Source organism: Danaus plexippus, assembly GCF_018135715.1.
Source record: "Danaus plexippus chromosome 9 unlocalized genomic scaffold, MEX_DaPlex mxdp_26, whole genome shotgun sequence".
In the NCBI taxonomy this organism is placed as follows: Eukaryota; Metazoa; Arthropoda; class Insecta; order Lepidoptera; family Nymphalidae; genus Danaus; species Danaus plexippus.
Window position 1 is genome coordinate 2,891,452 of NW_026869848.1, and position 17,008 is coordinate 2,908,459.

The 17,008-nt window shown below is 32.0% G+C and overlaps 1 protein-coding gene across 3 annotated transcripts in view; it reads right to left on the reverse strand.

The window, feature by feature from the left end:
- LOC116767645 (RNA-binding protein Musashi homolog Rbp6) overlaps positions 1-17,008 on the reverse strand; it is a 318,370-nt gene that overhangs the window by 99,127 nt on the left and 202,235 nt on the right. For all 3 annotated transcript variants that reach the window (XM_032658066.2, XM_032658067.2, XM_032658068.2), the window contains one exon: positions 15,110-15,202. In XM_032658066.2, the coding sequence (XP_032513957.1) occupies positions 15,110-15,202 (93 nt within the window). The remainder of the gene's footprint in view (positions 1-15,109; positions 15,203-17,008) is intronic.

The following is a 17,008-nucleotide window of genomic DNA, read 5'->3' on the forward strand; positions in this document are numbered from 1 at the left end:
CATTTTTACCAAAGAGAAAAGTTTCAAAACAAATTACCCTCAAAAAGGACCCCGAAAGCATAAATATCAATGGCGAGAAGGGCTTTATTGAGCTGGGTAAGCGTTCTGCCTTGCGTTTTATGGGCTATACTACCGAGATTCGGATATGATCAATATCATATTCCTTCAATAATCTAAAATTTTTTCAACTCCGTAATATAAAAGTTAACTGATTCAAAACCCTCTCTTGTAACAACCGTCCCCATTTTATAATTTAAAATTAATGTAATTATTTACAGTAACATTTCAATTTTCATTCCTATTAGAACAGAATGAAATTTAAACAAAATATTTTAAACTGACAATTAATTCAGCTGTAATCGTTTAAAAATCGTTACAGTTTTTCCCTCGTGTACGGTAAAACATGATTATATAATTAACGTTTATTCACACGCACACAAAATCCGCTAAATGAAGCCTACACTTTGATATGATTATAAATTAAATAAACGTCATAAATACCGCACCAAAATTAAATTAACGGATTATTTGCGTACGCAAATGTAAAGTAAGTGATTAAGCGTTTCCAACACGTGTTTGCTCCCAAAAGACTAATACGTTATGTAGCATAATTACTTTCGACAAAATGGTGTGCCAGTTTAGGGAAGATGAAGAAGAATCGCAGGTGTAAATGGTCGTCTATTGCGCCTTACATCACCGTCCTCCGCTTTCGTTTCCCACAGCGTTTAGTTGAATCAAAATCACACGTGAGGCTAACGAAATTAGGTTCGTTTTACGTATGATTATGTTTAAAGTTACCGTCAATTACCGCAAAAGCATATGAGGTATAACTATGTTCCGGACATGAAACATTTAGAGACAATTCCCTACTGCCTTGTTGCATGAACAATTAAGTGAATCTGCTTCTCCCCGAAAGAGAAGAAGTGTAAACAATTAAAACATTTTTGTCTATTTTCAATAGATCTGTTTAAACGTTAGGTAAACTTAAATTAAGAAGAATATTGATTACATAGCATTTTTTTTGTATCACAGCTAGCTCTAGATAACTAAAGACACATTAAAAAAATATCCTCAGCCAACCGCAAAAATTATAGTCTGAGGGTTTCTGTAACTTACCTGAAATGAAATGATAAATAAAAAATATAAAGAACTTTATCGGGCATAACAATATATTTTCTAAGCTGAATAAAGCCCGTTTTCCGTAATGAGCGTTGCGTGCGGCGCGTCAAACATGTAAGCAAACAATTTGGTACGCCTGAGTAAATACAACTGCGAAATATCTTCGCCCAAGCGCCGTTAGTGCGGTATGTACGGTTGGATGTAACTTCAATTTGCTGAGTATCATCTTTTCTACAAAGCTTTTGTTGATAATGAAAAACAAATAGTATCCTTCAGTCAACTACGGTGCATCGGGTTTTATAAAGAAAATCCGAGAGTATTTACATAGGAAAGTCAAGAAAGCTCAAGGGGTTGCAGAGAAAAATAAGTGTTGATTCTTTATGTTGTTAGATTTATTTATGAAACTGCAATGAGCTACATGGAAGAATTAGTTGAAGGTTCGGAATAAATTAATTTAAATTAAGTAAGGATAAAAGGGTCTAAGAAATTACTGTGCCGTGTGGTCGGAACCGCGTTTCTATTTTAATAGCGCCAAGACAAAGGTGTATGTATACAAAGGACGGGTTTTGTTATTGTTTAATAATTTTCTCTATATGTATTTATATTTTACTTGTGAAATACACTTATTGTACAATATTCTGTAATGTTTTAAAATATATATGTTTACGAAACCTGTTTTAATGATGTTAATACTAGTAAGTATGTTTGCTTCTTATAAATTTTAATCATAAATATTCTATTATTTACTAACTATATATATTGCCATTATATGCAGTACATATAACATTACATATAACCGTACAAATCTGCAAGACGGAACGCATAAATACAGTGAGTGGAGAAACTTGCTGCATTAAGCAACAATACGTAGAATGCAGGGTTGCATATATTAGCGTCTTGTCCTTTGGCGAGATATCTGGGAAGTTTGCCGTAGCCCGACGATTTACATGGCTTCCGAAATAGTAAGGTTCGCCAAACAGTAGACGCTAACCAAAGACGAAACATGTAACTTTTGCACGAATAGTTTTGTTTAAAATATGTTGCATTAGTAGATATCTACTAATGCGTATATTTATTCGTAATAGAAATTACATTTGCATGTTTAATGTTAAAAGTAAATATTAAATAAGCCTCTTTGTTACAAGCGTCCGATTCAAATATCCCTATCCTGTTTAATTTATTTGTTCTGCAATAAATTATTTGGTATACATATATATATATATATATATATATATGTATATATATATAAAATACATCATGTACTAACGTTGTCACAATGTACAACACGGCACACTTTGCGTTTATGTTTGTTACATTGCGGAACCAAATCATGTCTATACAAGTAAAGGTTGCCCTATTCTCATTACCCTAACGAGGCCAAAGCATTATCTAATCACAGCTGACTTGCCAAATTACGCGATTCGCTTTTAAATGCGGTCTTACTTTAATCTCATGCGATGTACCAATGTTTAAAACCTCGTTGAAAATCGTGCAAAGTTCTCTCTAAGTTTCTTAATATCCGACATGATAAAAATGAAGGAAAATATAATATAAGTAAAAATGTAATATGATTTCACAAGGAGCTGGTACTCACTTTTGAAAATGGGAATATTGAATCAATATATTGTAAAATACTTTGACGTATTTTTCGAACTTTAAGTCATGACTGAAAGCGGAAATAATTCTTACGATAAGCCTACAGAGTCCTGAGAAATATGTATGCGGAAAACGTAAGGGGTGCAGGCATCGGCAGGATACGTTTATCGTTTGTCGTAAACCTGTAGGATAAGTCGCGTAACATGAGCTTGGAACGAGTTAAGGCATAAAGCGAACATTAAGGAGAATCATAGTTCAAACTATTCAACATTTCAAGAAGTCCTTTTTCCTAGAAGTTTAAAAGTCATTTTTGTTTGCACATCCACACAAGTGTGGTAAATACAATTCTCTCCAAGTTTAGTAGTGACACTTATTATTTTAATTTGCTACACTTCTGTAAGCCACACAATTGTTACATTTATTATTCGGTTTATTTCATAAATGTTATATTTAATATTAAAACTTTGTTAGTGTTTGTTATTTTGGATGGGTGTTAGGTAAAATGTCTATGAAATTAAAATACGATGATAAATGAAATAACTATATTTTGTGAATCTGCCCAACAACGTGACCTGTCAATGATTCAAGAGTTCGTCTTCAGCGTTAGAGGGTCGATACGACCGTAATTTATTCCGCAGAGCGCTAAATTAAATATAAAACATTGTGGCGTATCAGTGCTAGTGACTGAGATAAATGAAGCCATTAGTAATGCGAGCAGTACTTTTTTCGGTTCATCCGGCGGCGTCAACGGGCCTGAGGGTTGTGGTGAGCTTTGTGGACAATTTCATTAGAAAACGTTATATGAAAGTGTGTCGGGTGAAGGTAGAGGGCAGTGGAGACAGAGGGGAAGGGGAACAGAATTACAAACAGTGCGATAAATTTCGTCGCCTCGCAACATTAGGCTTTCGTCGGAATAAGGACAAAGTCGAAAGAAACGTGTTTGTCCTTAGGAAAAATTAAAATAAAGAGTAACAACCTATAAAAATGTCGTATAAATAAAAGTGAAAGTTTAGTGTATTTTACTATCAACTTACAATTATTTTGCGTTTTAAATTATATTATAATAAACTGTACAATTTACAAGCGTTCTTTAGCTCTTAAACTTGATATCGTTTCAAAATATGCTTTGTTTTATCTTGTTTAAGAAAAAAAAAAATTATAAGCGGGGCTAAAAAACCAAAAGTGTCTCCTTTCTGGCCTGAGGGTATTACCAAGCAAAAAATTACTTTTTAACCGATCTGAGGTAAAAATATCTTATTGTTTTTTACTTTTTCATCCCCCTTTTCTAAGACAAAATATAGCTTGAGAGATGTTTTTACATTTCACTATTTGAAAGTCTTGTGCAAACTCAAGACCTTCGAATGCATATTGGTCTTAGATTTGACTTAGCGTGTCTAATCTGTTTTACCTACATGTTAAAAATTCTTTAAAAGCCCTTTATAAACTTCTCTTATAATCCCTTTATTTTCTATAAGATAGAGATACCCTACATTTTAGGATTATTAAAATAATATCCGATAATAATAATGTACGCGATTAAATGTCAGCGATATATAAGTAGGTATTTTATTTATCATCAATATTAATAACAATCATAATGTGTCGAAATTAAAATAAAAATCTATTATCGATTCCACTATTAATATCCAATATCATTTACAAGTTTTATATGAAAGCAATATCGTAACTAGTTCTGGATAAAAGTATTTTGCTTCGCGGCTTTATGAAAGAAATCAAACGATAAGAAAATAAAACACTAGCATCATAAATATTCATTGAAAATAAAAAACTTACTTTCAATGTAAAGGATATAATATATATAGTAAATAATATTTACGAATTACTTAGACTTTCCCATTCTAATCTTTACCAGTTTATTAAGACGCCAAAACAGTAAAAACAAAGTATCATAATAATAACCGTTAGGAGCTACAAAAGGAATAACTCGCTTCTTTACAAGGAGGCTGCGTAAACCATGAGTAGGAAACATCTTAAAACAAAGTGGAAGTAAATAAACAATAAACACGACCACTTGCGAGTGTTTTCATTAAGCATCCCATGTTGGTACCGACAGCGATTACTACGGGGAAAAAACTAATTATGGTTGACAGAGGGAGTAAAAAGCAGTCTGTCTGGGGCATTTAGAGATTTGAGCAATTAACATTCCGTCGTATTGAGTCTGATTTAAAGCAAAACCGTCTATAATTTCTTTCTTGTTCTTTTGATTGTCATTTTTCCTTCAGTGCCCATTTTTAATTCAAGGTCTCTTACATATGGTTGCAAATAGCTTTGAAAGGTTCTAATTGTATTAAAATCTTATTTTATAACATTGTTCGCACAGTTTATTCATCAGTTTTTAAAATAATCTCGTATTGTTAGACTGATGTCATGTTAAAAAATCTTCAATAAAATGATAGAAACTTGTTCCTTTACAGCCGATCATATTTATGTGTGGGATTTCTAATTTTATACATAAAGCTATACGAATTACAGTTCTATATATGTAAAGACTACTTTGATATTGTATTACACTTTGTTACTTTGCTTTTATTAGGGCGCCTTTGATAGGTCGTGTCGTAGTTTTATGACAATACGGAGCGGCGGGATAACATTTTAACATGTATTAAATTTTTCATGTAACCCTTTAAACGGTTAAACGATATAATAATTGATTCAATTATCAGTAAATTCGCAACGAGGAGTTAAAATGGTAAATACTAATGTAATTCAATTATAAATTTGCATTTACATGCAAGGAATTTTTCAATGGTGGAATATATTCGAGGCAAAAATTGTGTGTATATAAAAACATCGCTTTAACCGTTTAAATTATAAGGAATTGAAATGGAGTCGTGCTGATTTTAATAATGAGTAACTCTTTAATTTTCATTTGACTTAGTGCTGTTTCTTAGTACTACCAGAACACTTCTTGTTTCTTAGTACTACCAGAACACTTCATATTTTACATGGTAAAATTAAATTTTTTTGCTTAGCTTAAACTCTTTTTACATACTACATGCAAAATGTAACCCAGAAAAATTTTTTCTTCTTTTACTCTGACAATCTTATTTCAAACAGATTATTTAATTTGATTGTCACGGATAACTATAAACCAGTTTTATAGCTTGAACGCTGATGAAAGTAGACCTTTTATTTATTTTAAAGAAGGAATCTAAAAGCATTTAAGACCCTAAAGGACGTAAAAAGTTTAATGTTCCGTAGTTAATTGAGTATATTTAAAACCAGTGAAAATGTAAGTGTTTTTACTCTAATTTCAATATTATTTTATTAAAATGTTCGTCAATATATGTTCTTTATTATCATATTTCGTTTAAAACAGACACTCTTTAGCAGAAAAATTTACCTCACTGTCTCATTTTTATACGATGGGGTAAAATCTTAAGATAAATTACATTTTAAACCACACATCATGTGAATATTATAGCTGGTTTCAGTTCAGATATCCTGAGGTACACAAAAATGTAATAAAAACTGCAAACGATTGGAATTGGATTCGAAATCCTATTACGACTTTTTAACACTTGTATGAATACGAGTGCACCTTTCTATTTCGTACATTTCGTTATATTAAAATCCCTGCAGTATTCCGTATTCAATTTGCTATGTATGTAACTTTATGTTACGAAATACTGTATTCAGATGATATAAAACACATGTTGCGCTCACTATGAGATTTCCAGCATCCAATAATTCAAAAATGAGCTCAGACTCAGCTTGATGGGATAGTTTATTGCAGCTTATTTATCGGCATTTTTGATTTACGATCTTTTGTATAATGTTGTTTTTTGTTTAATAGTTTCACTGATTATATAATATTATTTATCTTTAAATCTATATTTATCAGAAATTTATAATTACTCATTCATGAATACAGCGAGTTATTCATGTTTAAAATAAATTCAAATTAAATTGCATATGAAGTTTTAATAAAATACAAATAAAATAATGATATTAATATATTTGTTTGTCAATTATTAAAAATTCATATTTAAATAAACGACGTATTAATAAAGCCCAGATGTCAAGGCATAAGTTCTATATGTAAATATATGATATAATTGTTTCATAAATATTCAGAATATTATAATCGATAAATTTTATCAACTTTTATTGCTTTGGTGTATCGTTGTAATTAAAACTGTGCCATGATACTATATAGGCTGAGATTATATTCGCGTGAACTTTAATTTAAAATCGAACGTTGGAAGTGGTATTGTTATAGGTATTATTGTATAATCAATTTTATAATGTATCCAATGTGTGTGGTGTAAAAACATGATTTATCAGTGGTAGGGCACGAAATTCGGACATTGTTTCAATACGAACTGGAGCCTTACTTTTAGTTAATAGGAAACCTCGGCTAGTCACGACAACTCCATTTATACCCAAATTTCCCCGGGTCCATCCGAACTCCCGAATAATCCACTGAGGGGCCATTCTACGTTCTCGTTTGTTGAAACGCCAAATCGTAGAGCATTATTCTAATTTGCTTTCACGATAGCTTTAGAAGAAGATATTTATTTACGCCGTAAGCCCAATACGCGACTGACTGACTATGCAATTTAAATTACACGTGCAATATCTTTATACAAGTAAAAAATTATATTTGAACAATATCTTGTATAGCCTTACAAAACAGAAGACGTAGGCTAAAAAATCAAAAATTAATGTTCAATACTATTTTAGAACATGAAGATAACGTATTACAAGTCATGAAATGGTAAATATTAATACTTGAATTTGTTATTGTAATCATAAAATTAAAGTTATTATTAAGTTATTTGTAAAAAAAATATAAATATACGAGTACCTACATATTCTAAATATATTCCAAGAAAAAGACACAACATAAATGCTAATAAAATTGGGTAATATGGAAAAAGTATTTTGTATGAATGGTTATCAGGGAGCCCAGAAAAAAAGGAAATAAAATGAAGAGAAATGAAAGTGGAAATATGGGCAAGTCATATTTTATTTACTGCATACAATCGAACCTTTATCGCAGCTTGTATCGAGTTAGTATTTGTTATGTATGTGTCGTTTAGAAAACAGTCGATTAGGTCCCCTGTTTGTTTACGTTCTCATACTCATATTTCATCACTTTCTGCTTTTAAGGATTTCTTTAAGAAAATGATTACATTGTAATATGCAATTCATCTTTTAGGCTTTATATTTTTTTTAATTCTTATCATTTCATTTTGAGTAGAAAAACTTAGGCTGTGACTGATTATTCTTCATTGAAGACTGTGCGTATAAGCGATACGTAACAATTATTATACCATTTTAGTCTCGTAGGCAAATTGTACATTATTACATGTTGCGATCATGAAATATTTTTATATCACTTTGGAGTTAAAGCCAAAATTTTTAAATAGTGATGGTTTCTTATTTGTAACAAAATTGATTTTTTAGCGACTCAACATGTTTTGTGTGTAAGTCTCTGAGTCAATAATTTCTCCAGACCTTAACGCTGTAAAATACTAATAACCTACCCATTTTAGATACATTTTCTTTATATTGTAGTGAACTTCCCTCAAAAGGAACTTTAATTCTCTTCGCCACTCTAAATAGCGGAAATCGAGCTGCTTTATTACTTCGGGCGTGCTTTCTATTGTTTTCTTTTACGGTATAAAACAGCACGTTACGACATTTTGTCTTGAAAAGATTGCGGTATACTCTTTAAAACGATGATATTCTGTACAGCGCCAACAATAAAGACGTATTTGTATACCGAAACTTGAAAAATTAAGATTTAAATTCAGTTACTCAGAAATATTAACAATTATTCTCAGAGGTTTTGAACATATAAGATTGGCGTTTATTTTACCTTAACTGAATAATTATACCTTTACATACTCTATAAAACCACAACAATAGAACATATTCTATATGTAAATGCATCGATTTTACCAGCTTACTAAGGAATAAAGTGTAGCCGTCGGCCCGGAATTCTCGAGTGATAAATACTTTTCATCTTGGAAATTCGTGTGCGAATGCTAGAAACATACATAGTCTTATATTTATAAGATAAGAAAGCGAATGGCTTGAAAAAAGTGTAGTCTCCGTAGCCCAGGTTGTAGATCTCACTGATTGTGAGATATGTCGTGCCGCACATTGATTTATTTGTCACTTTGAATTGTTACTGGGGCTGGTTTTTGTTGTTCTTCTTCATTTACACTAATTTACTATATATTATATGAGCAAGTATCAATGCGTATTTGCGCTTATTGTTTTTTATAATGAAATATGACATCGATTAAGAAATCGCTCTACATTATAACATAAGATAGGCCACATGGGAATTTAAATAAACCTGTAGATATTGCATAAATTACATCGCCTGTGCAAAAAAAAAGTGCCTGATAATAAGCAGGCTTCGTTTTTGTTTGTTTCATTGCAAAGATGTTTCGAACAGACATCTTAATAATCTTTCAAAGTTATTATTATGGTATATGCATAGAAAAAACATTTAAAGTCAAAACGTAACTTAAAAAATCAACATGGAATAAACTAAAGACTACTATAACAGAATTGTTTTTGTTTTCGAGAAACCTCAACGTCTCTTTTAATCATGGTGGTCGCTTGTCTGAACACCTAATTATGTTTGCTCTGTCCCTTCCCTTTTCGTTTCTTCATTCAAGTAAAATACAAATTCATTTTGAAGTTACAATAAACTCGAAGGAACTCCAAATCTTTCTCGTGCATTTTTCTTCGTTGTCTATTTTTTTAACTTATATAAGACACTGAATAAACTTTAACTTCCTGACTTTAAATATTAAGAGGATTTTTTAAAACTACAACAAAAGGAACAATTAGAACATTTCAAACGGGCTTAATTATCAAATATTATCGTTATTCTAAATTAAAATTAGCCTTGCCACAATGATTTGAAAAATAAAAAACTAAAATACTAAATTTAAGTATGTAGAAGAGATCTTAAAAACCCTTTTGTAATTATAGTTAATTCTATATATTTATTTACATGTTTACTGTTTACCTTATAAATGAGGAATGCGACATTCTAAAACAAATATGTAATAAAGTCAAAGATATAGGGGCCACGAACGATTTATTAATTACTGACTCGGTTTATGAGATGTCATCCTCCCATAAGCCCTTCGTACACTCCCTCCCTCCCTCATCTGTAGATATCGGAAAGATAATCTTTCTTAGCGGTTTTTCATGAAGCCGTCACAGTATATGAATTAGCATACCTAATTGTCTTTTCAATTCGAACAAAGATAATTTATAAAAAAAAAACTGCCGAAAAACTCTACGAGGCAATCAAAATTTAAGAATATTTTAACAGCACAGACCACATGCAAAGTCGTTTTTTAAACAGGGAAAGTTAGCAGAAATAAAAGTTATGTAAGCCGGAGGATTGGAAGATTTAAATATTTTAATTAACAGTAAGAAAAAGAAGGAAAATAATTAGACGGCGCTAAATCAGCTTTTAGGGGCTTATTAAGTCTATACTTATAATAAGTAGGTCTTCACATATGAGTGCTTCGAGATATAATTAAATAAATTCTTTCATTTATTTCTTCTGACAAAAACTGGTCCTCTGCTACAAAAATATATGAAAAGAAATGTCAGTGTATATATGTTTATTATGGTTGATTTAATTAAAGTAGAAAATGAAAGTTTGTTTTTCGGTGCCACTATTGTCACCGTACGGTGAAATTCGTTTTGGTACCGTTTTAAAATGATCGGATTAAATCGTCTCATCAATTTTATTGTAATAGGATTAACTGAGGTTTATATTATATCATTTGGCTTTTCTCTTGCTAAATTATTTTCTGTTAACTCCAATAAGGACGTTAAATATATGATTTGATATATTAAAATTAACTTGTTAAAAGTATGGAGTTGAAATCTCCATATGTACGTAAGATGACCGCAAGTAAAAGAGTTGGATACAATAATTATTACATATTCATATACGAACTGATCATTCAACTAATTATTCATATATTTTTATCGTTTCAATCCTGAATATAAACAATTACTAGCTTCACAATAGAAAATCAACGTTCATCAGGAGAATCACCTACATGCAAAACTGTTCTGTATGTTCTGTCCAAAATTTTGTTATAAATTTTTATCTTACACAAAAATTAACCTTTAGATTATAGAGATAAGTTATAAATTAGCGTAATAACTTTTCAAACGCATAGAATCGATGACAAGTTAAGATTTATATAATATTAAGAAATGTAAGAAAAAATATATAAGAATTATCGGAAAACGGACCTAATAATAGAACTTAAACAAAAAATGTTACTTAAGCTGAAAAGGAAATCTTGGTAATATAAATAAAATTTTACAAATGAAACGTTAAAGCACTGCTTCTTGAATACTACTTGTTTGGTTCTGTAAAACGCTTCGAGGACGTAATTAGTTAGCCATTAGCTTAATATATTGGTACTTTAGTTCTGCTCCTACCATTCAAGAGGAAACAAAAAAATTATTTAATTGGAAAAAAACGACTTACAGAAATTTTATTATTTGAGTAAGGAAATATATTTTAACTCTTATATTTAATTGATGTTTTTATTCTTAAGAACGTTATGGAATTACAAAAACCAATATCAAGTATTAATATTATATCAAGTATTTTATATTTTTTGTATTCACTCGACTATCAGTGTTAGATAAAACAAATTAATTATCCTCTGTATTAAAATCCACCCCAGTTATAAATGATACTAAAAAGTAGATGTTTTTTAAAAATTGGTACACCAAATTGAAACGTCAAATTACAGAATGCCACAAAAATTACGAACCGCAGTCGAATGTCGTTGGCGGCTGGCGCTTTAGCAACCTTCGATCAGCCGTCAGTGCATAACCAAATTAGAGCAATTTATGTCAGGAAATTGGGAACGCTATCGGGCGCCCGATGCACCGTGCAACGGGAACGCCACTCCAATGGCATTTCAGACATTCACCGTTTCAGCAGTACTAGCTAATGTCGGAACAATGCAGGGATCTGGACAGACAGATCCGAGCGACCCCGAAGATAAACGACAATCGTGAATCGTTGTAACAACTGATTGATATACGGCCTCCGATGATATCGTACCTATAGTTGAGCCGAATTCCGGACCCGTTTCAGTTACAGTTCGAGTGCTGCTGACAGTAAACGATGTTTAGCGATGCAAACTAGTAGGTTGTTTCAGCCATTTGATAGACATTAACGGCTGGGATTTACGAACTATGGAGTAATGCTATGTCCATATTTTTACAAAAGCATTTCGTCTTATATTTACAATCGTTACGAAGATTTATATACTATATGTTTATACGATAAAAAACTTTATCGCTATCATTTATGAAACATCGAACATAATCCAATTGAAAGTAACCAAATCAAAGGATTACAGTAATTAAGCAAGTTTCGCACTGAGACATATGGCTTGCGTGTTAGAAATCGACGGAAATCACAACGGTCAGAGTTTTGGTTCGTTAGATGCCTAAAACAATAGCAAATCAAGCATGAACAAAACTTGCTCAAAGACACCCTCTTGTGCGTATGGTATTCAGCGAATGCCGGCTAACTTTATATTGGTTGGGAAACTTTAACATTATCTATTGCCATGGATTATAATTTCAAACTATGTTTACTTCAAATGATGACGTGCTATTTTTGCTTTATTGGCTAATAAAAATTATAACTCCGCATAGATCATAAATAATGAAGTACAATATGTTAAGTTATTTCTTACTTTTTGACCTATTAACCAGAGAGTGAATCTTTGCGAATTGTTTCTTTTATGCAGGATATAGAAACGAAAAAGTAATGATTTAAATTTATACACATATTTCCTGTTTGGGAGAGTATAATTTATAGCCAAGCGGAAATTGTAGCAAGCATCTAGTTAAAAATTAATATACCACACAGTGAAATGATTTCAGTAATATTAAGAACTTTGCGCAAACATTATATTATCGTAATAAATAGTAAATTTTTATTTTAAAATTTAATTTAAAAAACAATAATTATAAGGAACATGCTAATCAAAAGTAGAGGTAGTGTTAAGAGAAAATAAAATATGTATAGTTTGGGCTTCATAGTTAGACAGTGATATCATGAGAGTGGTCCAAAATTTTGTCTCTTTATGTCATAAAATCAAGTTTGGAAAACAATCCCCTAATCGGTGTAGTCTTCAGAGATTACACCGGTCGTTCGGCTAATTAATTTTTAAGTCGGCATCTCGATGCCGGTTGCCGACATTTGACTTTCAAGGGAATCTCACTGTGATTTACATATTAAAATTTTGTGCGATGTCATCTCTTACACAGTACCCAACCTTTGTTACTAAATTGAGAATGTTATTGAATAAAACCCATTGTAGTCTTCCGTATTACTTGATATAAATTGAAGTTATTTCAAATTGTATATTTGTATAATCTCTGTAAGATATTGCTAGGGCGGATTAGTTTTCTATCTTAATTTTAATTATGATATATTAAATAAAACAGATTATGTAGATAAAAACTTTGAAAAAATATATATAAGATTAAATATTTAACTCGTTATCTGACAGGCAGTTAGCGTTGGCACAATAGTACTTAAAGGTTCGCAAATAAAATGAATTGTGCGGGGGAATGCTTATGGAGAGGCACGTATAGATTTATTCATGCGACAGGGACCGTTGTATCGTGACGAACAAAATTTGCACCGACCGTTCGGGCCATAAATCCGACGTTTCCTAAATCCTTGAAAGGGCACCGTTGAACAGCTTTCATCAGAAAATTCTCCATTATCTGAAGGAAATCGTTACCGGGGTTGAACCTTACCCACCCTTCGGCCCCAACCCGTCGGGCTCTCATTTACGACGGCGTTGCGTGCACGCGTCCCGGTGGCCTTTGCTTCAGGTGGGCGTATTCATTGTGTTCAGTATTTAAGTGGCTCATTTGATATTCCAAGACAGTTTTCATTTGAAAAGCTCGCACGTAAGGAACAGGACGGTATCGAGACATCGAAGTCACGCACACTTCGATACCGGCTTCGGGAGTACGCCAGTCACACAAGTCGGCTGCGAATGTGTACGCACGTGACTCGTCCTTGTCGGCTGTAGATTTGCGAAGAACGATATCGTACGTCTACGCACACGAACGCAACGTGTATAGCTTGGGTTTTCACAACGTTTATCCACAAATACACTAATGAAGGTTCCTACAAAAGCAACTAGATTGTTAATTAAACTTGCTCAAAATGTGACACCCTTACGAAATGATGATTCGAGGGTATAGTCCATGGCTTGAATTTTATAGAATAAATTTAAACTTGGCTAGACGACAATATAATCGAAATAGTATTAGGTATTAAGGGTGTTTATATACTATATATTTAGAATTATGCATTTAAATTTTCTACCAACTTACAGAAAATAAAATAATAATGAAAAATTTTTAACTTGTTTTTCTTAGCCAAGATATATTCATATTTATTTTGTAAACAGCATAAACTACTTTTATCTTTTGTTATTTTCATAATCATTATTTGCCCTCGTTGTTTCCTTTTTTAATTGGAATAATTGTGGCTATACAGTGTTTCATAGGGATAAAAAGTACTTCAAAGACTACATCGTTAGGCCAACCAAAAGGAATAACCATTCCCTTAATCATTATTCTTAAAGACTCTTCATTAAATTCCTTTTATCTCTCCCGGGATATTTCCTTCGCCCGGCATCAATCACATTCACTCCGAAAAACTCGTTGGCTTTATTCTAAACTCTCATAATAGGTAATGAAGGTTTTGATCGTCGCGGCCGGCTGGCTTGGGACGATTACTTTGAGTCACAATGATTCCGCCTGTAGCCCGTTTCGGATTTTGGAAAGTTCCTCAGTTCGCATCCAAGCTAGATATGAAGCTAATTACAGCGAAACTTTTGTAGATAGACACCTACTCCAAGTCGTGGCTGCCAGACAAAGACTTGAGTTATCGCAACCCTCCAGCCGTAGACACTTAAGTATTTGAATAGATACTTTAAAACATGCTAATAAAGACGCTTTTTGGATGTAACTTTGTGCAGATCAGAAAATAGACGATAAAATGATTCTTATTCAATATCGATTCAAAAGACACAATATTGAAGAATGGATCTCATAATTGGAAAATGTTCACTATTGTACAGTAGCATAGATGCAATTATAGGAAGATATGTTAAAAGTGTTTTATATTTGAAGTTAATGTAAACTATAAAATTGACTAATATTGTTTTTAACAACGATGAAAATTACAGAAAATTTTGCAAAAAATTTAATAACGATAGGTTCATTAAGATAATAGCAGCGATAATGAGACTATGAAAAGTACGAAGTTTGACAGCGACTTTATGGTGCGAGTTAAGAAAGTTAGAAAACTTACCGGTCCGAATTGTTCGAAATAATTTTTTACATCTTCCAGCGTTGTGGGTGCTGATAGCCCTCCTACGAAGATTTTCTTTGTCCTGGTCACCATCTGTAACAGAATATTTAATTAAAGTTTTTGTAATAGGCTTAAAAATATTAAATTCAATAACTTTAAGATGTACTTCTTTAATTGAGAAATAACGAATTCTTTTATGAAAAGTGGACGAAATGTGGTTTAATTCGTCACTATTCATTTAATGAAGTAATTGTAGTTGCTTTAATTAAAAATATTAACAAGATTTCGTACTTCGACAATATTTAGACGGAATATTAACAAATAAAAGTCAGATAAGAGTATAAAAGATATGAAGCTACCAAGTCCGATTGTTGAAAGTTATTCAATAAAAATATTTTAATAAAAAATTATAATAATGACTATAGAATGTTTTTACATCATAAAAGTTGTATGTAAACCAAGCGCATAATATAAGGCATCTTTTAAAATCCTAATTAAAATATTTTATGAAACTTCATTCAGTCATTTCTTAATGGCGATATGCGGTAAGAACTACTCGATGTTAACTGTATTCTCAAATAACACCTCTGTGAATAATATTAGAGTCTTGAATGGTATGATAATATATGTTCTCCACTGTACGTGTCCAAGTGGCAGATCTCTCCCCACAAGCACGTCTTTTCCCTGCAAATCTTGAGTACGACAACATTCATCCAACCTCCCCAGTCACGTTAGCTCTCTAAGTCAAGGTGTTTTCCGTTCGTTTAATTATTCGACGGTATGCATACATATTATTATATCAAAGCAATGTCTTCCTTCAATTTTGACGACATTTTAAGATATAAAAGAGAAACTACAGTCACCATCAAAGTTTCAAATTTTTATTTTACGATGTTATTTAAAATAAACTGTAAGCAACATTAAAAATCTGGTTCACTGATATTACTGAGAAAATAATACAGTAAATAAAAATTGAATAAGAAGTATTCATTAATGGGATTGTAAAGGGTGGCCTCCTGGGAGCGAGTGTCAGGTTTGCCGTTGGCCACGTCAGCCGAAACTGTTGGCAATTACCTTAAATGTGGACAGCGCAATCCCACTCTACGGGGAAAATTATTATTCGCCGCATATCCAATTTTTCCCTCTCTCTAAATTGGAATCGGCTATCTGATTGCCTAGATTTTATTGTCACAGTGGGACAATTCAGATAATTGGCGAAAGTTTTAAAATGTATTATCGTTGCATTTAATTTCTACACAGGCATGTAAGATGGCATATTCTATTTCCATCTACTATCTATTTCTATTTGTACCTTCTTGATGTATTTTACATGTGTAAAATATTTTTAAAGTATTTCATTTTGAGTGTAAGTATAAATAAAGTGTAACAATATAGTCATTGCAAAATAAAATTTTCCAATGTGTCTTGTAAACATGGGAGTCCTATTCGAGCAAATGACATTACCGCCCCCTCGTTAACTATACGCGGTTGGTAGCAGTCACTTTGTTGTGAAAAATACAACAATTTAATTTAGTCTAACTTGACCACGAGCGACAGCAAACACCGAACGCAGATGAAAAGCTACACACATCAATTACGGAACACAGTGTCTGGCTGTCCTTTTGCTGGGGTGCTCGCAACTTGCTGTAACTCAATTCATAACATGCCACTGACAGTGCATGTGCACTGGCAGCGTTTTTACATTTTCACCCGCATGCAATTTTGTATTCACTTTTCCCTTAAAATGGCTTTTATTTGTCATCAGTTATATTGTTATTTTATTTATCCTTCCATTTTATTTAACTGATGAAATACATGTTATAAAAGGAAACGTATTCGTCAGCAATTACGCAATTACTTCACAGCACATATTTTCACTGCTCTGAACCCACTCAAAGC